The following is a 26,371-nucleotide window of genomic DNA, read 5'->3' as shown; positions in this document are numbered from 1 at the left end:
GAAAGCTACATTCATGTTAATGCAAAACCACTATAATTAAATACATTGTAATGCAGTAATTGCAAAGTATGGTTCACGCTTTAATACTAACAGTAACACTTAATCATATTTTTATTCCTTGTTCAAGCAAAGGGTTCAGTGAAATCAGTATTATTATGTGTATTTGAACCTCTCTTTACTTGACATATTTATGAGATATTAGTTATTATAAGAACTGGATCTTTTTTCCCCATCTAACAGAATAATTCCAGGACAGCTGCAGAAATATATAACACAGCTAGATAATAATATATTATTTTACTTAGAAAGGTAGCATTCATCTTAATACTTATAGCTTAATACTTATAGCTACAAATGGGAGAGTAAATTGATGAATACCTTAACATTTTTAAATGTGAATTTAGTTCTGAGTGTGTAATTTATCCAAATATGTATATATCTTTAAAAAAAAAACAAGCAAAAACAAAAACCAAACATATAACAGACATAAGATAGAGAATAAAATAGATGTAATCTAAGAAGAAAGCAAGCCCCTTAGTGAAGTAGCCTTAAATCCAAATCACTGGGCTATTGAGTCTGTAAAAAGAGCCTGAATAGTATGCAATTTGGGACTGCAGAAAGGTGGTGTTATGACCAAAAGATGGTATAACATTTGTGAGATTTATCTTACCAATCACATTTTTTGAAGTTATTAACTTTTCAAATATTTATACCTTACACATATATTAAAAAAAAAAAACTAAACAAAAAGCCTGTGTGCATGGTTAAATGCCATCTGTACTGAAATGTTCAAAACATTTGTTCCTTTTGATAAAAATGCAAATCTGGAGAACTGTTGTATCAACATATAACAGCCAATGTCTGACACGGTGAATTATCACAGCTGGAATTAAATTGTCTCTGAACAGCTGCTGGCAGCAGAGCTTTCATCAATGTTTGATTCAAATGTAGGAAAGAAATTCTACAGAAAGAAACATCATGTTGTCATTACAGATGGGGTTTGTGTTCATTATCACAAATAACACTGGAGCTAGTGCCAAATAATATTCCCTTATCTAAGCAGTCTTGCTGGGTAAAAAGAAATGGTGACCATTGTATAAATGATTCATAAAATCCTACCCTTAATTCTAACCTTCATATTTATTGTTACACCTTTCTGCTTATTTTCTCTGAGGTCACTGTTTTAGAAGTGCACAGGAATACCTGTGACTGAGCCCCACTTACAAAAATCAGAGCTGCCTGGTTTTCTACCCTTTCCTCATGTTGGGAAGAGCATTTATGACACGCACCCTCTAAGCACTTCTTGTTCTCCATATTGCTGTGCACATGCTAGACAGTGCAAGGAGTAAAAGACTGGGTTTCAAAGATGAGCAAAGGCAGTTTCTGTCTGGGCTTGGGGTCAGGATTAGTGTGTTGATGTCTTTCAGCCGGTTATAAGGTGGCCCCACCTAGCAGATACATGGAGCCTGGAGTTCCCACACTTTCTCCTGTTTCCATTCTCAAAGGCAATGATCAAATACATCATCTCTACAACCCAGCCAGCCTCCACCAGCCCAGCCTCTGGGTTTGTTCTGACCCTGGATTCAAAAGATTCCTTGATGTAGCACATACATTTCAGGCAACAGGGCTGGCTTTGGTTTTCTATCTCATATGAGTATTGAGAACACAAATTAAACCATTTGTATCTATAACAAAAATTAGAACATTAGCTAGTAATGACTATTACTAAGCTTGCTTTCACAGTGTACACCTACTGTGCCTTTTATTTGTTTCCTTCTGTTCATAATTTTTTTCCATACATAAAGCAGATTTGTTTCTATTGACATGCTATGTAAGTAACAGCCTTATGGACAGCTAAATTGACTAGTAATGGAGAGCTGTCAGGTTATTTTCTTTCTCATTAAAGTCTTTATTTTGTGCTCCATAAAACACACAGAAATTCGGCACTTCACTCTTCATCCATTCAAAGTCTGTTAAATTATCACTGCAAACAGCAGAATATGAACACAGATAAAAAATAAAAACATCTACCTCATTTGCAGCAAGAAATGCATTATTTGCCTCTGCCATGTTCATGTAGTTGTTATTGTTTCCAAACTGAAAGAAAAATAAATATTTGGATTTAATGTACGCCATGATAAACTTTTCTTTACCCCATTACTGGCATAGAAAAGGTTGGGGAAGAACACAAAAACCACAAAACCAAAACAACAAACAGATAAAAAGTATTTGCAGATGTTCTTTGAAGTCAGAATTCAATTGGATTCAACATCATCATCATCATCATCATTATTATTATTATTATTATTATTATTATTATTATTATTATTATTATTATACATACTCTGCATCCCCCAGTCTTTACAAGGAAGATATTCATGTGTATCTTTCCAACTTTTTTTGCCCATGCAGCAAAGCCACGCCAGAGACCTAAAGGTGGCTTTGGAAATTACGAATCCGTTAGGAAGAGGCCCCTAGGAAAGACATTTCTACTCTACTGCATGCTTTTTGATGCACATTGTAACATTTCTGCCAGTGATCCTGACCCAGAGGATTGCTGCAGCCAGAAGTAGCTGCTGTATTCCTACTCCAAGCAGACCTTGCTCCAAAGAGCTGAAGGCCAGTAAGGGGAAGAATGAGAATTTGCAATGCTGTTCCTGAAGTCCCATTCTTTCCACAAAATTGAAAAGCCAAGCAATCCCCCTTTGTTTATCTTTCACTCCAGTGGAACTCCCAGTCTCCCAGTGAACATTAACACCAGAACATTCTGCAAATCAGAGAAACTCTGACACTGAGACCCCGAGATGTGCCCGGTGCCCCTTGCTCCCACTGAGGAGCAGCTCTCATTCCACATGCCAGTGATCACAAGGGATTTCCTTTGATGCCAGTCATCTCCTCCAAGTTCTCCAGTATGAACATTGGCTGAAGAAGATAGGTACTTTTATTTCTACAGACTGAACACAGACAAGAAAGAGAATTATCAGAATAATGCCGTGCCTTATGCCCTTGAACAGCACTTCCAAAGGGCATGTAGAGGCTGGTAACCAGCCCTGCACATGTTCCCAGAGCAGGGAGGCATCCAGAGCCTTTGCTTCAAGGAACAGACACGGGGCATGTCAGGCACCTACAGTAAAACAGGGATTTCACATGTGCACCTTGCCCCTGCCAGGCAGAGAACACAGAGCCAGGCAGAGTGCTAAGGGAGGGAAAAGCCCCCGTGCTGTCTCTACCACATCACTGCTGCTAAAGCCACACCGAGAATTCCTCCCCTAACTCCCATCTTCTAGTTTAATAAAACAAATATGTTTAGGAAGGCTTTGTTTTATCTTATTTTTCCAGATCTTGGTGGACCTGAACACCCCTCCTCAGCCCCACAACAGCAAACACTCCCAACAGCAGCACAAGCTCTGCAACCAGTGTGTGGGGATGGGTGACCATGCACTTGCACAGCTTGTTCCTTCTAAGCAAGAAACTCTGGTGTGCTTTCAGACCAGCTGAACCTGTCCTGAAAGGAAAACCACTTTGCTTCAGCTCAATTGGCTACAGCTGCACTTGGTGCCTGACTGCTCTTAGCAGTGAAATGTTTCAGGCTCTCCAGTTTCTCACTGGAAGGACCAGTGATCCTTTCAAGAAAGGCTCTTTCCCTGAAAATTCAAACATTCACATCTGACAATAAGACAAAGTTAAAAGGAGATTAAAAAAAAAAAAGGGGGAGCGGGAAGAATTGGAGCCTTGTGTACCTGATGAATTGTCAGATTGACTAAATAGGACATCAACTAAATTAGGAGACACTCATAGGGAGGGAAGGAATACCAAATGAGATCCCTCATTCTCAAGTAACAAATTCCATTTGTGTACTTATCATTCTGAATCTTTCAACCTATAACACATGTTAAGCAACAGAGGCCTTAGCACAATATGTAGGCTGCCTCATAGCTATTAAAACTCTGTTATCCCCAGCTATGCAGATACTCAAATAATGTCATCCATTTTTTAAAAGCCCAGATGTCACCCATGTTTGGAGATTAAAAAATTCAAGTAAAATTGCACATTCAAATGACTGTTTTGGCACATAGGGATGTGTGTGTGGATTTGTTGCACAAAGACACTTCTTCAGCTCAACAGTGCGATCGACAGGATAGAATTTTTCATGTCACTTCGTGGCAAACTAAGAATGATTTACATGAAAAACTCAAATGGCTCAAATAGAGCTGTTCTTTCTACAGTAAGAAAAAAAAAAAGAAAAAAGAAATCAAGTTTTCAAAGGATACCTAAGGGCAAAGGTACATTAGGCAAGCATTACTCTAACACCTGATAAATAAATGGGGACAAACCCTACCCTATTTTAATGACCTTACCATCCTAAGGGCTCCAGTGCCTCAAAACAGAAAGGTGGCTGATTTTTTCCTTGAAGAGTAAAATTCTACATTGTTTTGATGGACATATATTGCTCACAGCACAGCTACTGCTTTCTGATTGCCAGGGTGGTTTTCTTCTCTTTTGTTTTATTAAAGTAAAACAAAGGGGAGAGTGACAATTTAATTTTCCATTTTATTAAGACCGTGGAAGCAAATGATGTAACAAAAAATGTCAAAGCTAAAAGTTACAGGTACATATCCTCCAGATCATTCTGTTCTTAGGCTATAATATTTAAGACCCCATTGTGTATGACTCAGGCAACGATGTCAGAAACTGGAATATTTCAGCTTTTGTTAGTATGGATCACAACTAATATTCTTCACATTTATTTTTTTGTCTCTGAACTAGAAATCCATGGAAGGCACATAACAATTATCAGTGAGTATTTCTAAGATTAAACTTCCATATTATCTAATGGTACCTATAACAACAAAAGAAAATAAAATGGTTATTATCTTAAGGACCTAAACAATTCAAAAAACAAATTAAGCTTAGAGTGAAATAAGAACTGGGTTAGAAATCCTCTTCTGAACAGTTAGTCTGCGAATGTAATTACTGAAGAAACTACAGCTAATCAGCTGTGAATTGTATCCATTAATTAGTATTTGCCCGGGAGAAATAAGAAAAATCAGTAACAATGTTAACACTGCAATGCACTGATGAGTACTGAAACACAGGGCCCTCAGTATTTAGTCAAGCAGGTGGCTCCAATGGTCCAAGTAATTTAAAAAGCTCTCACCTGAAGTGCAGAGCTGGAATTACAAAGCACTTCTTGCATATCTTTGTATCTATATAAGGCTATAATTAATGGCTTTTAATTTAGAAACACTCTGTGATCAGCTGGGAACAGTTATAAATCATTCTAAATAGAAAAACGGGTTCTTGCCTATTTTAGCAAAATAATTTTTGGTGAAAAGACTCTTGTTGCAGACAATATTTTTCTCTGTTTATTTTCTTAAGGATCCCTTGTTCTGACCCCACATGAACAGCTCAGAGCACTGGTATGGTTGCCAGCAGGGATCCAAATTAAAGGAAGACCCAGGAATAAGGCCAGCCCAGGCAGGGTCCAGAGGCTCCCACCTGTTGGGTGTCCCTGGGACAGAGGAACAGTAAGATGCACACCTAGTCCAGCTGCCTCTGTTTTGGGATGGAGTTGGGATGCTTTGGAAAGACCTTTGCCAGAGAAATTGGCAAGGTTTTGGTTAAACTTTTTCATCTCAAGAACTCAGAGCTCCCTTGCTCTGTAACTAGAGAAGAGTAAAATGTCTCCAGCTTCCCTTGGCAATACACACCATTGCATTACCATGTTTTCATTTGATTTCAGTTCAAACTCTCTCTCCAGTTTTGATGAACACATTAAGTGGGAGTACCCAGCTGACTGCCACCACCAACCCATGGAAACCACAGGCATCTGCCCATTTCAGGAAATGAACTGCACACAAACAAAGCCTCTTCTGAACTTGCTGTGAATCACAGCTTCCATGCTTCATGCAAATCACTGCATTAAAACTACAACAGTTCAGTCCCCTGCTCTTGTATTTTGGAAGGGCACCTGAATCTTGGCACTGCTGAAATCCCTCTGGACAGACAGGAAGACTGGAATGAGACTGGATGCTTGGTTTACCAACACTTTGTATAAAGCACGTCCAGAAAACTCATTCATTTTAAAATAGCTGGTTGAAGCTCCGCTCTTCTCTGGCTGCCAGACCTGAAGCCAAACACCTGGTCTTACTCAGCTCCTCTAGCAAGGCTGCATGTTTGTAATGCAAGGGGGAAATCCACACCTCTCCTTCCTCACCACATGCCCTAATGAAGCCCAAATCAACTCCTGCCCAGCACTGGGGATCTAAAAACTGTATGACTGCCACTCTTCTACCAAGTGTGTGCTCTTACACCAAACCTCTGGGGCCAAATGTTGGGCTGTTTGTTTGTAATCAAGGGATAAGGCACTTGGAACTGGCACAGCACAAAGCAATTTGGGTTTTCAAACTACTCTTTGTACTCACCAGAGCTTAAAAATTGGTTGGTTATGAAACTGAGACTAATGAGCAGTTGTTTTAAGGCAGAATTCTGATACGATGAATGCCACAGAAAACCCTTGGCAGCTCGGGATAAAAATCAGTGATTAAATGTCCCCTGAGTCTGAATTCCAACTGAAAAAGTCTTCAGAAAATCTCAAATGTTGAATTGTGGCCACTCTCTGGCCTCTTTGGCAACTGTGATTGACTCATCATAGCAAGAGATAAAACAGACAAAAGAGAATTTCACTCCACAAAACTACATTAATTTAAAAAAAGCTTCAAGATTAAAGCAAATAGCATTTAAAGATGTTACTATTATGGACACAAAGAATAACATTGTGAACTTATAAAAGTTAATCAGAATTTGGCTACTGATTTTCATGGAGAAATCATTTTACTTACAATGTTCAGTCATTAGTATTTTTTACAACCTGTTTTTAAATCAACTGACTTGTGGTGCAATTCTAATCTGAAATATGTTAGAACTCACATCCAACTATTCATTTGCTCAAGAAGTCAAATACATTAATACATAAGCTACGTAAAACCACACATAAAGGAGCACAGACTTTTATCTGAGCATCTCAACAGAACAAAATTGAATGTTTAAAAAATAATATTTTTACACTCAAAAAGAAAATTTAATTCAGCAGACAATTTTGTTAAATACACCAAATAATTATTTTTACAATACTGATGTTTAATAGTGCAACCTCAAGGAAGAACCACCATTGGAAAGATTATTATTCCAGCACAGGATAACAAACCATTAAATGTGAATAAATGTCCCAAATGAAAAACTTAAAATATATCCAGAACAGGAATGAAACACATTTTATCATCTACTCATAGCTAATCCATCAACTTAAAATTTGCTTAAAAGGAATGACTGCAATTCTATACTCAAAGAAAGACTACAAATCATACATCTGAGAATAAATTTAAAAATGTATAGTTATGACAGAATCCACTCTCTGCTGCCTTTTGTTTTTTTTTAATTAAAGAAAACTTTATTCCAATCCTTACTGGAAAATAGAATTTGGACTTAATTATCATGACACCAGCCATCCCTTCATAATTATGAATTAATGTCTAGTCAAAATACACATTTAAAGTTTGTCAGGATAGTATTTCTAGTCAAAATTCTCACTGCCTGTAGAACAAGCTCTAAACCAGCTCTGTCACAACACTACCTGTCCTCTTGTGTATGTATTTTAGGCAGTTACACATCCCAATTCTGTTATTTCTGATGCCAATTTACTGCTCATGGAAAATGGCATCCTCAAATGATCACACAGTATTTCTGCAGTAAAATTAGAACCCATATTTTTTAAAATATAGCCATTAATAAGATAATTCTTTTATGGTGTGAGCATACTTGTGGTTTTCAAATATCAACTAGGACAAATATATATTATGACAAGAATCTCAGTTTTATCTTCATATTTGGCAAATTAATTCCTCTGAGGTTACACTACCCTTATGAGCAAAATGAAAGATAACAATCCCAAAAGATGTAATTACAGACCAAAACTAAATTACTTTGCAGGTCTAAGTACTGTATCTTAATAATTTCACCAGAGAACATCTTCACTGCATTTGGGCAGATTTGATTTTGCTGCCTGACCAATAATTACAGCTCTGGCAAATACAATGTCTGATAAGGACATCAATTAAGAATGAGCATTGTGTTATTTAAAAAAAAAAAATTCATCATGTTCACAGCCTGTCTGATTGAATGAAATGCCAAATTAAATTAATGGAGATTGCTAAGTCTAGCTGGCTGGTGGGGAACCATGCAGAAAGTGGGACAGCATAGACAATAAACTGTCTGTAATTAAAAGATGAGAAGCTGGACTAATGCTACTTCAGCCTGATTATTCCAAACAAAACAATATACACTAAAATTATTCTGGCAGAAGTAGAAGGAGCGGGAGGAGGGCTGGGAGAGGGAACTTTTTCTTTTAAATAGTATTAACTATCACCATCTACAAACAGCAGTGTCCTCACCAGATGTATTAAATTAAATACTGAGGATGTTCTCATCAGAAAACACAATTTATTTTCTCAATGAACATAAAAAAACATACAAGAATTCTCCAATCCTTTCTGTTTTAGATGGATATCCAGCTAATCTCTGTAGAGGATTTACTCCTAAGTTATTATGTGCTCACAGGAGGAGCAGGGAGTTCTTTTCAGCAAGTCCTTCATGGAAGTTTCAATACTTCAGAAGCAGTAGATGGTATCCATATTATTTTATAAAATACAAGTATTTTATTTTTATTTTGCTGCTAAAAAATAAGGCAGAATGTTGAGAGCTGCCACACGAGCAATGCTGTTAGGTATTCATATCATTATAAGTGAATGAAGCATTGTTTTAACCCTTGCAAATGAAGAAGAAATTGTATCTCAGGATGAATGCAAAATGGTAGCCTTGATTTTGACACTACATCAGTACCCACAGAAATTCTGGGACTCACTCCTCTGGCAGGATGCCAACGACTCACCACAGACAACAGGCACCTCTAGAAGGGTATGGGCTGAGTCACTGAGCATGAAGGAGATGGAGAGTTGGACCAGATGCAGGCAGAAGACATTTGGGTCAGCCTCTGATCACATCAGTAAGCACAAAAGGTATCCCAGTTCATCTAAGAGCAAACTGCTCCGTGTGTGTACACATAAGGGTAGGGACAGTGCTTCTCTCAGCAAGAGATACCATTTTGGAACACTTTTGTGAAATACTGGACCACTAGTATGGACTATAGATGCCACTAACATGGACTATAGATGCCACGTTTATACTTGGGACTTTCTGTTCATAATTTCAGAACAAATTCAAGATTAGTTATTTGTATCGAATATTACAGTAGCAATCTGCTTTCTGAGTCAGATTACAGTGTTTTCTTATTTTCAGTAGTTCATGTCTTCTGGAAGACGGTTAATTTCCTGCTAGGTTCTGCCTAGAAGTCTGCTAGGACACGTCTTCATGGACTTGTGAAAAACCACCCAGGAAGGGCCATCCTTGGTGACTCTGGCCACCAGAACCTGCTGCACAGCAGTTATTTCTCTCCATTTCTTCCCCATCAGGATTCTCTGTCCCACCATATCAGGACCCCGCAATGACCTGGAGGGAATGCAGGCCCTGTAGAGAACCACAGAGGTTCCCATAGGGGATTTCATGCCAGAAAGCTGCATTTGCTTACAACCACATCACTGATGATCAACAAGCCAACAGACAGGAGCACAAAAGTTTAAAGTATGAAGTACCCATCTTTGCTGTCACATTCTCAATCCTGAATTTTAGGCAAATGAATAATCTCATTAGTGTTTCATTAATAATTGAATCTGTTAATAAATATGTGTAGAATCATACATGTGATGGCCTTTTGATATTTAAAATCTTTAAGCTTTTAATTCAGGGGACCATGTAGACTCCAATTTTTGAGTCTCAAACATCTGCCACACTAACTTTTATATATATCCTTATATAAGTGAGGCTATGCCTGCATATATATGTACACAAATACATTCTCTAACTCTGCTTAGAGCCAAAAGAATTCTCAGTGGGATAAAATACTTGAGTAAGATCTGAAAGAAAAATAGACATTTATATATTTTCTTATATAGTCTCAATATCCATCAGACACACAGTTTGCAGATAGTACAGATTTAAAATTTTTGGAAAGCAATTAGAATGGAAACACTTGAAGTTACTTTAAAAGCTTTCAGCCAGCAAATAAAAACTTTGACAATAACAATAAAAAGCACTGACTTAATCTCTGTGATTCCAGCCAAATGCTTTAATATGAACTCCTTCAGTGAATTCCACAGCCAAAAGCTGTAACTGAATAATATTTTGCAAAGTGTGATACTGAACAAGTCTTAGGAACAGCAGAGAAAGGAATATTTAATGGTCTCATGTTAGACATTTTCAGATCTCTTAAGAAGGACACATTCTATAAATGTTTTTATATGCAAGAAGTAACTTTGTATGAATATGCACAGTATTATTCTGCTGACTGACAGTCAAGGCAATTCAATATATGCCAGACTTTTAATGCTACTTATTCCATATTTCAATGGATGCATATTTCAAAATGGTTTAAAGACCAGTCCTGGTCCTTTTGTAGACAAAAATGTCTGTCCACAATCTCTGCAGCCCTGCATTCAAAGGTAATAAAATGGACACTCAAACAGAGATTCTGGGTATACCTCTGTGTCTTCCTACATATTCTAAGACTACTTCTCCTCTGTTCAAGGATAATACAAATATCAAACTGAGACCAACCCACTGTGTTTCATGTTAAAAAGACCTTACAAGATCTACAGATGTTACTTCCCATAGTTCTGAAGTACATTCCCTATTACCACACCCTGTTGTTGCCTTAAGCTTGAAACACAGAAAGATACCAGATGTTAAGATATTCAGTTATAAAGCCAAGGAGAGGCCACTGTTGTTTAAGTCTTTGTTTAAAAATATATGAATATTTAAAGAATTTAAAGAATGCGTTTTCTCGCTTTGCTTTCTAACCTAGATGTGTTTGCAGTGATGAACTACAAAATTATTTTCCCAACCACTCTCATGAGCACATACTTGCTGCTACAATAAACCAGATTAGGCATAAATGTCATGGAAGGGAAATATTGCTAAAATGCAAAAAGAACTTACATATATTGCACCTGTTTTTATGTATTTGTCTACAACTTTGTGGCAATTTTGATTCCACATGAGCAAAGGACTTCTCACACATGCAGTTTTCACATCACCCATTTGATGTATTTTCCATTACTCTAAACAGTTGAAATTCTACAGAAGATTTCATTTCTGATGACATCGGAGGACATATGGCAGTTACAGCATGCTCTTTTTACACAGCTGCTCTAAAGAACGATGCAAGGCTAAAACACAACTGAGCTTTTCCATGGTCCTGTGAGAAGATGGAAATGGCTCTTTGCTCCATGACATTTACCAAAGGAAGATGGACAGCTTCTCAGAATGGCCTCCAACACACCCACAAAACAATTTGAAAAAAGGACCCAAACCAAGTCTGTGGACCTGATCCTGGGGTTACCCCCCCTATCTGGTCCCACAGAGGTTGTGACAGTAGCCCTGGTGCCATGGAGCCCAGGCGCCATGGAGCCCAGGTGCCATGGAGCCCTGGTGCCATGAAGCCCAGGTGCCATGGAGCCCAGGTGACATGGAGCTCTGGTGCCATGGAGCCCAGGTGCCATGGAGCCCAGGTGCCATTGAACTCTGGTGACACGGAGCCCTGGTGCCATGGAGCCCAGGCGCCATGGAGCCCAGGCGCCATGGAGCTCTGGTGCCATGGAGCCTTGGTGACATGGAGCCCTGGTGCCATGGAGCTCTGGTGCCATGGAGCCCAGGCGCCATGGAGCCCAGGCGCCATGGAGCTCTGGTGCCATGGAGCCTTGGTGACATGGAGCCCTGGTGCCATGGAGCTCTGGTGCCATGGAGCCCAGGTGCCATGGAGCCCAGGTGCCATGGAGCTCTGGTGCCATGGAGCCTTGGTGACATGGAGCCCTGGTGCCATGGAGCCTTGGTGCCATGGAGCCCAGGTGCCATGGAGCCCAGGTGACATGGAGCTCTGGTGCCATGGAGCCTTGGTGACATGGAGCCCTGGTGCCATGGAGCCCAGGTGCCATGGAGCCCAGGTGCCATGGAGCTCTGGTGCCATGGAGCCCCGGTGCCATGGAGCCCAGGTGCCATGGAACTCTGGTGCCATGGAGCCCGGTATGGGCCAGCCAAACTCTGGTGACGGGCCGGTGCCATGGAGCCCAGGTGACATGGAGCCCAGGTGACATGGAGCCCAGGTGCCATGGAGCCCTGGTGCCATGGAGCCCTGGTGCCATGGAGCTCTGGTGACATGGAGCCCAGGTGCCATGGAGCCCAGGTGACATGGAGCTCTGGTGCCATGGAGCCCTGGTGCCATGGAGCCCAGGTGCCATGGAGCCCAGGTGACATGGAGCTCTGGTGCCATGGAGCCCTGGTGCCATGGAGCCCAGGCGCCATGGAGCTCTGGTGCCATGGAGCCCTGGTGCCATGGAGCCCAGGCGCCATGGAGCTCTGGTGCCATGGAGCCCTGGTGCCATGAAGCTCTGGTGATATGGAGCCCAGGTGCCATGGAGCCCTGGTGCCATGGAGCCCTGGTGCCATGAAGCTCTGGTGACATGGAGCCCTGGTGACATGGAGCCCTGGTGCCATGGAGCCCTGGTGACATGGAGCTCTGGTGACATGGAGCCCAGGTGACATGGAGCCCAGGTGACATGGAGCCCTGGTGACATGGAGCTCTGGTGACATGGAGCCCTGGTGCCATGGAGCCCTGGTGCCATGGCTGAAGGCACCGCCTCACACCCAGCTCAGGGACAGGAGTCCCCCAACCCCTCCAGGACCTGAGAGCCAGCAAGGTCCTGAGGGAGCAGCCCCAAGGCACCCAGGACAGCATCAAGGGCCCTTCTGCAACTTCCACACCTCTGAGCACACCTTTACCTCCAGCAGTCCAACTGCTGCAAGGGATATTCCTACAGGGAATTTTGTTTGGTTGGGTTTTTCCAGGAGGTACATTGCATAAACAGTGAACTGGTTTTGCCATATGAACATTTCTGGTTCACTTCCCTCTTTGAGGCATTAAATTCGTACAATCAAGCTGTTAATCATGTCTACCCCCCCTTTATTTTATATAAACTGTCTAAGCATTGAACCTAAGTATTTCTTAGCATAATTTTATACTTAGGATCCCAAGAAATACTTTTACATCACTATATTCAAGATTACAGTAACATTTTCGCACACAAATTTAAAGTGATGTGATTATACTGCAATTGGGGCTGTAAGGAGCTTTTCTTACAATCTTCTATCAAATTTCACTCACTTCAGTAAAAATTGTAAATTCCATTCTAGACTGTGAATCAGCTCTACTACACTAGCAAATTATATCAAGTTTTAAATGTAAAATTGATAGAGAAAGGGTGAAGCAGATGTAGACATTTTATAATAATCATAATGGAGGATCAGTCAAGATACTTTCAGTCTAAAATCAGTACATGCATAAAATCTTAAATATCTCAACTCCCAGACATGTTGATACCATGAGTTCCTGCATTTTTTAATGAAATTAAGTACTTTCCACTTTAGAAGCACTAATCATAACCAAATAGATAAACAGCATTTTTTTAAGTCTCCATTAACTCTACCATGTATAAGGCTGTACAAAGCAAGTCTATTGCAAAGACAGCCTGGGGGATGTAACTGCTTTTATTGAACACATACTCCAAGGAGAAACTGAGGAAAGCCATTCAGAAATGCCCCAACCCCAGCACTAGAGCTGGTGTCAGTCACCTCAAATGTTCCTAAGGTGACGACATCTTTCAGTTTGGAAAACCTACATGTGTTAGCACAACATAGATCACAGATGTATTTTGTAAACAGGCACATAACCCACCACTTCCTCCTGTTCCTTTATTTCACATTAACCTGAAACCTGGAGGATTTCTCCACTATTTTTAGCTGGGGCATCATTACAAGTCCCACAGCAGGGAGGCCTCTGGAGAGTCATCAGCAGCACCTGACTTTATTTAAACATTCAAGATGGAATTGGATGCAACACTCTGAAATAAAAGTACAGGAGAATTAAATTTAAGAGTGGAATAATCCCTCATGGTGGTTTGTATTCCTAATTTATGCCACAGAGACTAATCAGGCTTAATTTATCTATCTTTAGCTTCCCACTGTTTCATTCCAACCTAAAGGCAACATTTTGGGCAGCAGAAACTTTATTTTGTAGGTGAGTAACCTACTTTAATTGCATTTTCATCCATTACTACAGTGTAGAATTTTCTTCACTTAATTGGGTCACTGTGTTTCTTCTTGAAAGTGGGCACAAAAATTACTTCTGATATTGATTGCACCCCCTGAGAGTTGAGGACACACAAAGGGTACCCAGCAAATTCCATTTATGACAAATGAAATGAATAAAGTTTCAGTCAAGCCTTTATATTAGGAAAATCCAGATGTTAAAATATGGAGATTCTCTATAAAGCATCTCACACATGAAGAGCTGGAAATGCCTGGCACCATCACAAAACCAGGCTCTCAAGTCTTCAGGTGATCTTCAGCATTAGTGTGTCAAAATACTACTGAGTAATTAGTGTTAGAATTAAGTGCATATTAAAAAGCATACCAGTAATTCCTTCTCATAATTTTCAGATGCCATAGAAAAACCAAAGTTTTTAAATATAAAACTAAAAATGGTAATAAAAGCTCACTTGAAGAGTCAAGTACTACCCTTCATGTCTAGATGTAAGCAAGCACAAGCTTTGATACATGCAAATTCTTGCATTTCTTTTCTTGAAGTATGAGAGACACCAGATCCTAGTGGCATTTCTGCTGCCAAGCTGTTCCACAGCTCACAACTCACACTCTGAATATATTCTCCTACTTTAGTGGACTGAGATAATTCAGTCTCATGCTATTCATATCAAAGATGTGCAAGAAGTTGAACACTTCTTAGTTGAATTTAAAATGATCAGATGTAGCTTTAGCATGAATTCAAAGTAGATGCATGAATTGTAATCATAATCAGTAGATGTATAAAAGCTGTAATCTCTTCATGAACTTTCTTTGTCTAAATGTTAGAAAATATGCAACATATTCCTAGGGAGACCTGTTAATTCCAAGCCAGGCTGGTAACTGGATGTCAAATCAGAAAAGTCACAAGCTTATATACATGTCTTTTTCCTTGTCAGCTGATGACATGACCTGAGCTGCTCTACAAAAAACATTTCTTTGGGTGTCTCTGAGAGAGTATTTTTGATACAGAAACCACTCTGACAGAACCAAGTAATACTTTGCACCATAACCACATGCTTCTGGCAGGCAGATGCCTGCCACAACTAAGTGCAAACTCCTGGGAGTTCTCTCAATTTTATTTTATATCTTGAACCCTACCATTCCATCCCACTTTTAGAATGGAAAATTCCCCAGAGATCAGAAATCTTTGGGCACTAGAAGTGAGTCCTGGAGTCAAGGCACTCTCACAAAATCCTGTATATTCAGGGTTTTGTTTCCCAAACACTCAGGGCTACAGCTGTTTCATTACTATATTATATTTTGGATCACACAATAACTTCAGCCAGGTTTTACAACACAGACATTGTGGTGCTCGTGTGATATCAGAGCTGTGTGAAGGCTCAGAACTTCAAATCCCACGTCCATTTCATTTCTAGTGAGCCAAGGAAAGGATGCAAAACCATGCAAGGGAGCACAAAACATGCAAATGGCTCTGCCTGTTCGCAGAGAGAACAAATCACAGGAAATCCATTCAGCTGGTTGCTCATCACCTGCCAAACTGGTGTCATTTTGCTCTACCATAAAGTTTCTCAGTCACTTTTTCTACCTGAATTGGGAAATGCTGCACAGTGTTAGTGTTAATGTAAGTCAGGATCGGGGCAAAAGCACGTGATGTTCTGGCAGCTTTTTGCTACCAAAAAAGGAAAATACTAACAAATGGTGGAAAAAATAAGTAATGTGCCAGTTAAAAATAAAAGGTATTATAAATAATTGCTTTCTCTTCATTTCTACAAGCATCTAGAACAGTTTCTGATAATAATTGTCCAGCGATTTTAGATTTAGAAAATCCCAAAACAAAGCCATCCTCACACTAATGGTTTTGCCTGCAATTGCCAGAGAATATCTCAGCATGCATCATGCTTCAAACCTCCATCCACTTGCTTATTCAGTTATTTGCTCTATAACTCAGTACGCCTTTGCTTATGCAGACACAACTTATTTCAGGCCCCACTGCAAAAAATGAAACACGGAATTTGGGGAGGTAAACGCAATTAAAGATTCTTTTTCACCTGGGGCAGAAATGAAGAGCAGATGAAGGAACACATTGAACTAACAGCAGAGACAAACATGGCACACTGTGAAACCACACATTTATTCAGCAGTAGAAATGGTAAAATTTTAAGTATTCATCTCACTGCCATCAGGGGACTTTTTAAAAAAGTCAGCTTTTACACTGAGGCCGAATCATTAGAGAGATAGCCCAGAAGGGACATGCTGGACGTGCCAATCTGACTTACTGAAGAACATCAAAAATTCTGTGTACAACTGAGCACTGAGTAAGGAAAAAGAAATGCACATGACCAAACGGAAGTAGTCATTATTAAGATTTATATAACCTCTGGATAAATTATACTTTGCTGCCATGCACTAGTGAGAGGATTACAGGACAGAAGTAGAATTAGTTCAGGACAAGGGAAATTATTCATGTAACAGTTAAAGCTTAAGAAATAAGGTCTGGCTTATATCAAGTTGAGGTTTCAGATAAGAGACTGCATTATAACAGGTTACAGTTGCAAAAATAATTTTGATTGGCATATCATTTGTACTAACTCCTGCTTGGAACCCGCCCAGAATACGCAGCATATTATAAACTGTTAAGGAAATATATCTGTCTATTGTTCAATATTTACAATGTGCTTTATTTTGTAAATATAAGACCTGGCAGAAAAATTGGAGAGTATTAAAAATAGTTCTGATTAAAAAGAATGCCCCTTTTCCCTATAAAAATAAGCATTTCACTAACAGTAGTTCATAATTTTGTTCAAAAATGTTCACAGCCCAGCTAAACAAACTTTCAATGAGGAAAATTTGATTGCTTTGTTCAGCTGCTCACACAGATTTCTATCTGTACTTATTTGCATATTTCTGAATATTCTCTTACAAGCCCACAACACTTTTGTTAGCAAAATCAATTTTCTGTTGGACAAAAAGTGAGATTTGCTCTAAAGATTTTAAGCTTTTAAATAAACATGAACTGAATGGTGTAAAGAGCTCTCCTTTAAAGAAAAGATTCTTGCTGTTTGGAAAGAAAAGAATTCTTCGCATTCACAGGTATCAACTGACAGAAACAGATTTTTACATGAAGCGAGAAAAAAATATACAAGGGCAAACCAAAAAGAGCTGCAATGTAATTATGTAGCTGTAACAGACTGATGCTAAGTTTCATTTTTAAGGAATGCATGTCCATATACAAAACATTAAAAATATTAAACTCTGATATAAAAGCTTTATTATTGATTTTCCAAAGCTCAAAGAGTACTTATGATTATGAAATTGTATCCTCTGTATCTGAAGAGAAGGACTGTTCTAAAATCCAGCAGTTCTGCAGAATCCTTAGCAAACACCAAGTAAACACAATTTTTTCCAGGTCTCTTCAGCGCTGCTAATAGTTATTGTTTGCACAACTGTAACTAAGTACATTACCAACTAGTTGTTCAATCTATATAAATTTAAGAAACACACATTGCCAAGGAGTGACTCATATATCAGTCTATTATATACTACAGAGCTGACTGTATTAAACAAATCACTTTCCCTACAGCTGAAGAATAGAAGCTATATACAGAGCAGAGGTTATTGTCTAATTTAAATCTTGGCTCCTTTCCCAGAGCTGTACAAGATTCCAATTTGTGGAAATGTTACTCTCTGCTACTGCCAGAAAGGCTACAGAAAATGGTATTGGGTGCCTTCCAGAAATATGTCTGCAAAATGCCAATCAACAAGTCACTAAAGATTAACAGTATGACTGTACCAAATTAATTTAAATTATAGAAACATATGGCTAGGATGTTTGCACTGCACTTAACACAACACCTGCTTCACAAACAGCTAAGTTTTCTTCCACAGTATAAAATAATATATGTCAAACACCTTGAACCCAATTCCTATAAATGGAAAAAAAAAATAAGTCCATAAGCAGTAACCACAGCACACCACTATCAGCTACAAGCCACCATTTTGTAGTGGTTAAATCCCTTATTTATTTTAAACTCTACACCAACCCACACTAGATAGTCCTTTCCCATCATAGAGAAAGTAATTAGCAACAACAGAAATTAAGAAAAAAAAGATGACAGAAATAAACATCTTTATATTCCCTTTTAGAAAGCAAATATTTTAAGTTGATTTTGCTAGAATACTTCCAGACTTATAACAGTCCTTCAAATACAGTGTTATTGTGCCTTCTCTCTCCCCCTCATTGACATTCTTAAGAAAAAGCCTCTCCTGAAAGGCTCTATAAGCTCACAGAACGTTAAAAGAGTAACAATCACAACCAAAAGTTAAATATTTTGTATTTCCTCAATGTGTTTTTTTCCATTATTTTTGAAAAAGTCCTCAATATATATGATAATGTCATCAAATAAATAAAAATTTTTAAAAAATCTGTGGCGCTCTCAGAAATATTTACACATTAGGGTATGCCATATTTCAGCTGAAGAGGAAGGGAGCTGTTTTATGTTTCTCTCCACTGCTTTTCTATTATTGCCTAGCTAATGGAAATACATCAAACAAATGTTCTACAAGAGCAATAAATATTAAAGTTGACCTATCCATCTGGAAGAAATGAGAACAATACTGCTCACTTTTAGCCCAAATATGACACTGATAAATGAAGCTGTGAGATTCCATCACACTTTCAGCAACCTGGGCTAAGCGCCCACCACGTGATTCTTGTACCAGCAATTTTCTCCATTCATCTTCATTAGGCAGTCACTTGACCTGCCTCCTAACATCCCTGTCAGATCTGAACCTTTAGGGGGCTGCTTGGAGTTTTTAACAACACACTCTAAAAGCTTTACTCCCTTTTGGAAAAAAAAAACCCTCAGATGAACATAAAAGAATATATGAGCCATTTATTCTGGAGAGAGAACCACGAGCTGCTTGTCACAAGTAAAGGAGGAGGACACAGCACGGAATGTGTGATGGCAGAAACACATTGGCTGTTGTGTCCTTACAGCCCAGAACCAAACCACAGCCTGGCAGAGAGCACAAGTGGGCAAACCATCACCCTTTCAGCCATCAGAACACAATTACATGTTGAAATCAGAATGTGTGTAACCTCGTGCCACAAACAGAACACCCTCCACTTCCTCCCTCAATCACTGCTTGAAGAAAGCTGGAACAGGCAGCCAGAACATGCTTTACCCAGCAGAGTAAGAATGCTTCATCACATTAGCAGTGTTACATTACATCCTCATTATTTCCTTTTTCAACTGTAACAGCACAAATTTGATTATTCCGTAATAGTGAAAATGAATACCAATTCAACATGAATTTGACAGTGTAATAAAAAGCTCCTAACAGGGTTTTTAGCAACTTCCTTAAAAAACTTCATAACTTTATGATCACTTAGGGAAATCAGAAAGGCTAAAAGCACCAAAAGGCATTAAGCTTTTGACATTAAAACTATCTCAGACATTGATGCAATTGCAATACCTTCATTAGGGTAGCTCTGCAATGTTTATCTGACAAGCATCTGATGTATTGACTCTTTTCTATTGCATACAAGCAGCTTATCTTTCTTGTTTCAAAGAAGTCTTTAGAATTATAAATATTGTAGACTGTCATGGTAATGTAGCAATTAAAATATACCCACATAGATTTCTTTTAGGCAGTAAGTTCTCCAACCCTTTTTCATGCTGATCAGGTCTTACATGAGTGGTTCCATGCAGCTGCTAAGCACACCAGGGACTTACTCATGCAGGAACACATTGCTGAGTTCAAGTAAAGACTGCAGAATCAAACAGAAGACAGGTACTCCTGATACAGGGATGAGATGGATTTCACTGTGATCACCAAAACAAGAACAGACATGGCTTTCATACAAACCAAATAGAGTGCACTCATGGACAGGCACTTCAGTCATGCTAAGCTGGTTTTAAACCACTACAATTTTTAAATTTCTTTTTAAAAGCAATCAAATATCTTATCCTCTGTCATAATTTCAATGGGTTCTGCAAGTATCAGAAATGTTGCTGAAAACCTGGAAATATTGCCAAAAGCGTGGACAAGAAAAACCACTGAGAGATGTGCCATTTAAAATCAAGGCCTCGTACAGGTGGATTTGTGGTAGGTACATTTGACTTCCTGACCACAGAAGACATTACAGGTAATAAGTAATTGCTGACAAGGTGTTGTGCTTCCATGCACAATACAAGGAATGCCTGAGTCTAAGCTGAAATGCTGATCTCAGCTTCTTTTTAATCACTATTACATGTTCCTACATCAGCATTAGAGCAATTGCACAACAATCCCTGGCAAGACTTTCACCTGGCTTTTCTGAGGCACAGACAATTCACAAGAAAGCCATCAGTGGCATGAAGTTTCACCTGAGCCAGTCTTACATTGTACTGGTATTATCTGCTTTATCATCTGTGACTGCAAATGCCTTTATCAACACATACTGAGCCTCTCTTTGGAGAGAAAATAATGGGATGGGCTCTGTCTTGCTTGTCTGAGACACTGAAGATTTCAGTTGCTCTGCATCAATTCCAAGCTCAAAGTTTGTCACATTTCCTTCGCTGATGACATGGCCTCTGTCATCTTCTCTGAATGAACAGATTATTCTCAAGAATGAACAAATGTCTCTGTGATGACAGAGATCTTCACAGGGGGTTTTCACAAGTGGGTCAGTCTATGACTGCTGCAGAGAGCTGATTCTCAGCACAAAGCAACTTGGAAAGATGAGCTTGTAGATTCAATGGTCTTCAAAAATCACCCACAAGTCCATTATCTGCCAATTCTCTTTGTCTGAGGTGACTTCCTCCAAAAGACTAACATCGAGTTAATAATGAAAACTGCTCTAAATGGAGTCTCAGTTTACAGGATGACAATGACTTTTCAATATTTCACTGTAATCAGTTCCTGAAGGGGGCCTGATAGTGATAAGATTGAAAAACATTGTTTTGCCAAGGTTGGGAGGTATAAAAATCAAAACACAATACAAGGAAAAAGAGAGGACTGAGGCAGTTTTCAAACAACTTGCTAACAAAAACAAAAGTGAGAGAGATCTCAACACAGCTTTAAAAATGATCCTATATGTAGCAAGAGATACAATGTACACGAAAGTCTAAGGTATGCCAGGGAAAGTATCCTCAGGTCTCTGAAGACCTAAGAAAAAACAGCAATCAAATAGTCTGTTTCCAAGAAGACATATATGTATATATATATATAAGGAGAATTCCTATCTGTTGGAGTTGAGAGGAAAAAAATCTCAAGCAAACAACAAGTATTCCAAGAAGGAATATCCCAAGATATTTTCTCAAGGAATATTCCAAGGAGGAATCTCCAAGAAGGAGAGTCAAGGAAGTGAAGCCTGTTTTCATCTATAGCTGATGTAGAGCTGCGCTGGGGAATGTCTTATCCAAAGTGATGACGATGTGCTATGATAATGTCAGCTTTACCAACACCATCATCTGTCATGCCAGAATTATTCCCTGGCTCTTGATGATGAAGAAGCTCTTCAATTCTTCAAGACCGAGTGACACTGAAGCAGCCTGTAAAAGTATTTGCTGAAGACCTTCAGAAAATGAAGTCAAAGTATTCTACATTGCGTTAGGCTAGGCACACATTAGCACAATGTTCTAGTTGGAATTAGTCTTTCTCTGAGTAGAAACTTGAATAAGCAGTTGTGCCTTGGCCACAGGCAACTTATCTTAAATTTCATTAACTTTTTCTAAGCTACTTTCTTAACTTTATTCTAACGCAGTTCAGTCATGAACTCTATCATTCACAGAGCAGCATTGTTTGTGTCGAGTCTTTGCAGCAGGGTTATCACTACAGGTTAATGGATTTGTGTTCTGAGAAGCCATGATTAGAATAGGTGACCTGTGTTCTGCATTATACAGTGAAAAACATATCTAGCAGCACGATTGCTATCAAGTGTCAAAAGAGATACTGAGAGCTGTGTGTACAGACAGCACTAAACTCAGATGGTTTTCTTACTCCTAGGTATTGTGCAGTGGTTAAATTTGACATGTACAAATTGCTGAAGATTTGCAAAGTAACAATATATATCATATATATAATGGCTTAGTTAAGAAAATGATGTGCAGGATTTCAAGCACAGCATAAATATGCATTTAAAATATTTTTGACACTTTTATGGACATTTTTATTAGCAGAGGTTATAACAATGGCAAAAATCTGAAATTTTAGACAAGGAGTAATGTTATTAAAATAATTCCACAAAATTCAAAGAGATAAATTCTTACTGTTGGAGAAGACATTAAAATTAAGACCCTTGAAGTCTGAGGAGATATTCCAATAGAAAAATCAAGTACAAATAAAGGAATAAGTTTTCTTGTCTCTTCTGTAAAATGTTTCAAGAACTATTCAGTAGAAAGTAGTAGAAAACTTAAGCTGTCATGGCTTTTCTCTTCCTCTTTGTCATTACAATACATGAGCTGACATCAAGAATAAAAACCACAGAAAACTCATTTCTACCTAAAGTGGACTATAGAGCTGCTTCTATGCTAGCAGGGCATCAGAAATAGTCATAAGGAGAGCATTTAATAGTAACTACAGCATTAGAAAGAAAAAGTACCACATTCAAGGGAGAAGGCAAACTAATCACCCACTGAATACTAACTTCTGTCAGAACAAACTGCATATATGATGCAGTCTTGGACTTTCAAACCATTAAGTATGCACAGCAACAGCCTTTTCTTCCTCAAAATTGGCCTTCACAAATGACTTTTTACAAATACTGTGATACTGCATTATGACACTGAACCCAATCAGTTACGAAATGTGCATCAATAAAAAAAGTGCAAGGAAAGACTTCAATGGACACATTCAAAATTTAAGCACTTTCATAGCATTGTGCCTAAAAAGTCATTGACTTTCATGAGAGCTATACCGAGCATGTTTCCAGTTCCAGCAAAGGAAATCATTCTTTCCAACTTATGTTCAGTACGCTTGGAACAACCTGGGCTACGAGGAAGAGTGAATTCAGCCTGTCTGCATCAGTCTCACTCACAGATATGCCTTAAAAAAGCCCAGATTTGGGCAATTTTTTGTCCACTATTTCCATTGCTTGAAGGCAGGCATTGCTGCACTCCCCAAGAGTAGCAATGATGCTGTATCCCATGTGCACACCTTCTGTCTACACAGCTGAGTTCTAACAATGACACTTCAAAATTCAGGTTCCTTTTTTCCTCCCCAATAATCAGCCCTGAATCACCAAGCCAGTTAAGCCAAATTATTATTTCACTTAAACAAAATTAAAAAAATAATAAAAAACCCAAACAAAACAAAACAAAAAAAAAAAATAAAAACCACACTGCTTCCCTTTAGAGGCAGTAATGTATTAGCATCTGAACCAAGTTGTCCTCAGGATACAATTTCATTGAGCATCTCTTCCTCATTTATTGTAGTAGCTTAATCTGCCTTAGCTCTTGTTACAGCTTGTTTAAACTGTTCTCAGATTTTTTTCCTACCTAACACTTTCTACACTGGCTGTAGAATACTTTTGACATGACATGCTGTGCTAGGAGCTGCTGGTGATCATTTCCAGGGCTGTCACTGACATAGTGTTTTCAGTAATTCTCCTAACAGCACTTTAGAGGGAGCTGACCAAAAGCTGCTAGAAAAGGCCCTTTGTCCCTTGCATATTTTGTTAGCAGGGAATTGGACTGGTGTCCTCATGCAGCTCAAGTGCCAGCTTTGAACCAAAACACCTGTTTACGACTTGCCAAGACAGTAACTCCTTGAAGCATCATCTCCCAGACTCTGCAATATGAACCTCTTCTACAATGAAATAATGATCTCTGGGATAATGACTCCAAAATAATAACCTCTGTGAAATACTGAAAGACTGAGCCATTAAGTAACCGTCTCAACTTCTGCTGTTAGCACAATCAAGTGAACTGCCCTAAAGGCTCTATTTTCAAAGCTTGGAATGTGTCACACCACAATTGGTGACACTGTGTTGACCATCACTTGCTCAATGAGATAGGACAATTCAACCCATTCCACTCAAATAAGCACTTTCAGCATTCTGTTCAAAAGTCATTTCATTCATTTCTGTAGCAAAGATGGTAAGTACTGTCTACAGAAGAGCATCTTTCTTACTTGGAACCACTCTGTTTAAAAAAAGAAATAAAAATCAATGTCAGTGATGGAAATTAAGGCATTTGGCAAACTGAAGCACCAACGACATAAAACTTTTATTATCCAGATATTTCCAGGCTGAAAAGGCCCAAGATGTCATTGAGTATGAAATATGGATTATTTTTGAAAATCCAGATGCTACAAATAAGCTGCTTTGAAAAAAAGCGGTACTTTGAATGCCAAGAAATCAATTTAATGCAATGTGAAGTAGAACACACACTTCAGTATTTCTTCCAGAAAACATTCATGAACATTACCTTTTCTAATAGGGCTTAGTGTATGTTGAAGTCTACATAAGAAAAAAACCCACAAACTAGCAATTTGATTTTCAAAAGGTTATGTATTTGTCTTCAACTGCTTCAACAAAAAATCTCTTAATTCAGCTCTCTTTCTATTTTGCAGGAAATTAATTTGCAACTTATTAGATGCTAAGATCTGTTCTTGAAAGCAGAAGGAAAAAAGACGATTAGGAGCACCTAAACAATGTCCAGTCCAAGTAAATGCACTTTACTAAAATTACGAATACCTAATGAGAAACCCTACATAACATTGCTAATTTGAATCTGTATGTCTACATATGCTCATTTTGAGATTTTTTTCTTTGAACAATGGTAAGTGCCATTTAAGTTAAAATCGTATTTGAAAGTGTTTTTATCCCTGAGCAAAAACCAAAAGGAACCTATTCCTGTGCATTTTTAATTTTTCTGGCACAAGAAGTACTCTCACATCTGTGAGGACTGATTTGGAATCACTACTCTTGGAAGACAGATTATTTTATTTATTTCTTCAGCATGATTCCCTGAAGAGTTAGAGAGGCTGCAGAGCCACAAATGGGATAACCCAGCAAAACCCCAACCTGTGCCAAGGGACTGGGGGAAACAGTTTTAACACCACAGTGCAATCTCCTGAGCCCAGGGAACTGTAACCAGCCCAGGGACTTTTACTGATTACAGTCCAAGGCAGCTTTTTAATTTCTTCTCTGGAAGCCACTGATACACATTTAACAATCTCAGTGGAGTTACCTGTAGATTTCTACATCTTGCTAAGAAACACTCACTAGGAGAGGAAGGATGGAATTACAGCTAAGAAAATACATGTACAATTCCTGCTTCTGCCACCTGAGTCTGCATGACCTTGATCAAGTTACTTAAGTTCTCTGTGACTCTTGGCCCTGAGCAATTAATGAAAACAGTAACATTTCTAACATCACAGGGTAGAGATTTTAGGTAATGCTAAAATGTAAGGACCATTGTTCCAAAGGCAAGGGGAATAAGCCAAAAGCACCAAAATCTCTAAGGATAAGGATAAATGGTGGCATGGCTGGCTACCTGTAGAACACAGGAACTTTTTTTAAGTATAAAGACTTTTGAGAAAAATTACAGGTTCTTATGGACCGAAGGGAAAAGAAAACTGATGCAAGAGAATTTTAGAGCTCATACTTGTGGATTTAGACAATTTCTCTCTAGACCTCAGTCCAACAAACTAGGATATAAACTTTTAAACCATTTAGGTTTCTAGATGGTAGAAAAATTATTTGGTTAATTAGTTCTTGCCCTACAGAATCAGCACTCATAAGAAGCAACTAATGGGTTTTATTGTGGTAACTGATCTGTCTGCCTCAATTAAGACTTCTTTTTTTTTCCTTAGTACAAGGATGATTGTGCAATGCTGGATATAAGTGAATATGAAGCTATCTTAGGATACATGCAGTATTCATGTGCAATTCAATATCTCCCCATATATATGTGTGTATGCATATATATTTATATATATATATATATATGCACTGAGCAGCAACTGCTCCTGCTGCCTATGGTAGCACTGGAGAAAGCCAAGACTGAAGATTTATGTTCTTTAAATATTTGCTTAATTCTCTTGAACAGAGACTTTTTTCCATTATTCAACTTGATGATTTAAAATAAAAGTGATACTACCTCTGCACTTTGAGTTA

At 38.6% G+C, this 26,371-nt stretch overlaps 1 protein-coding gene across 2 annotated transcripts in view; it reads right to left on the bottom strand.

Annotated features, from left to right (window-relative positions):
* TOX3 (TOX high mobility group box family member 3) overlaps window positions 1-26,371 on the bottom strand; it is a 74,708-nt gene that overhangs the window by 24,203 nt on the left and 24,134 nt on the right. For both annotated transcript variants that reach the window (XM_030955693.1, XM_030955694.1), the window contains exon 2: window positions 2,032-2,097. In XM_030955693.1, the coding sequence (XP_030811553.1) occupies window positions 2,032-2,097 (66 nt within the window). The remainder of the gene's footprint in view (window positions 1-2,031; window positions 2,098-26,371) is intronic.

Source organism: Camarhynchus parvulus, chromosome 11 (assembly GCF_901933205.1).
Source record: "Camarhynchus parvulus chromosome 11, STF_HiC, whole genome shotgun sequence".
In the NCBI taxonomy this organism is placed as follows: domain Eukaryota; kingdom Metazoa; phylum Chordata; class Aves; order Passeriformes; family Thraupidae; genus Camarhynchus; species Camarhynchus parvulus.
Note: the sequence above shows the minus strand (reverse complement) of the source record. Positions and strands in the feature narration are given on the sequence as shown.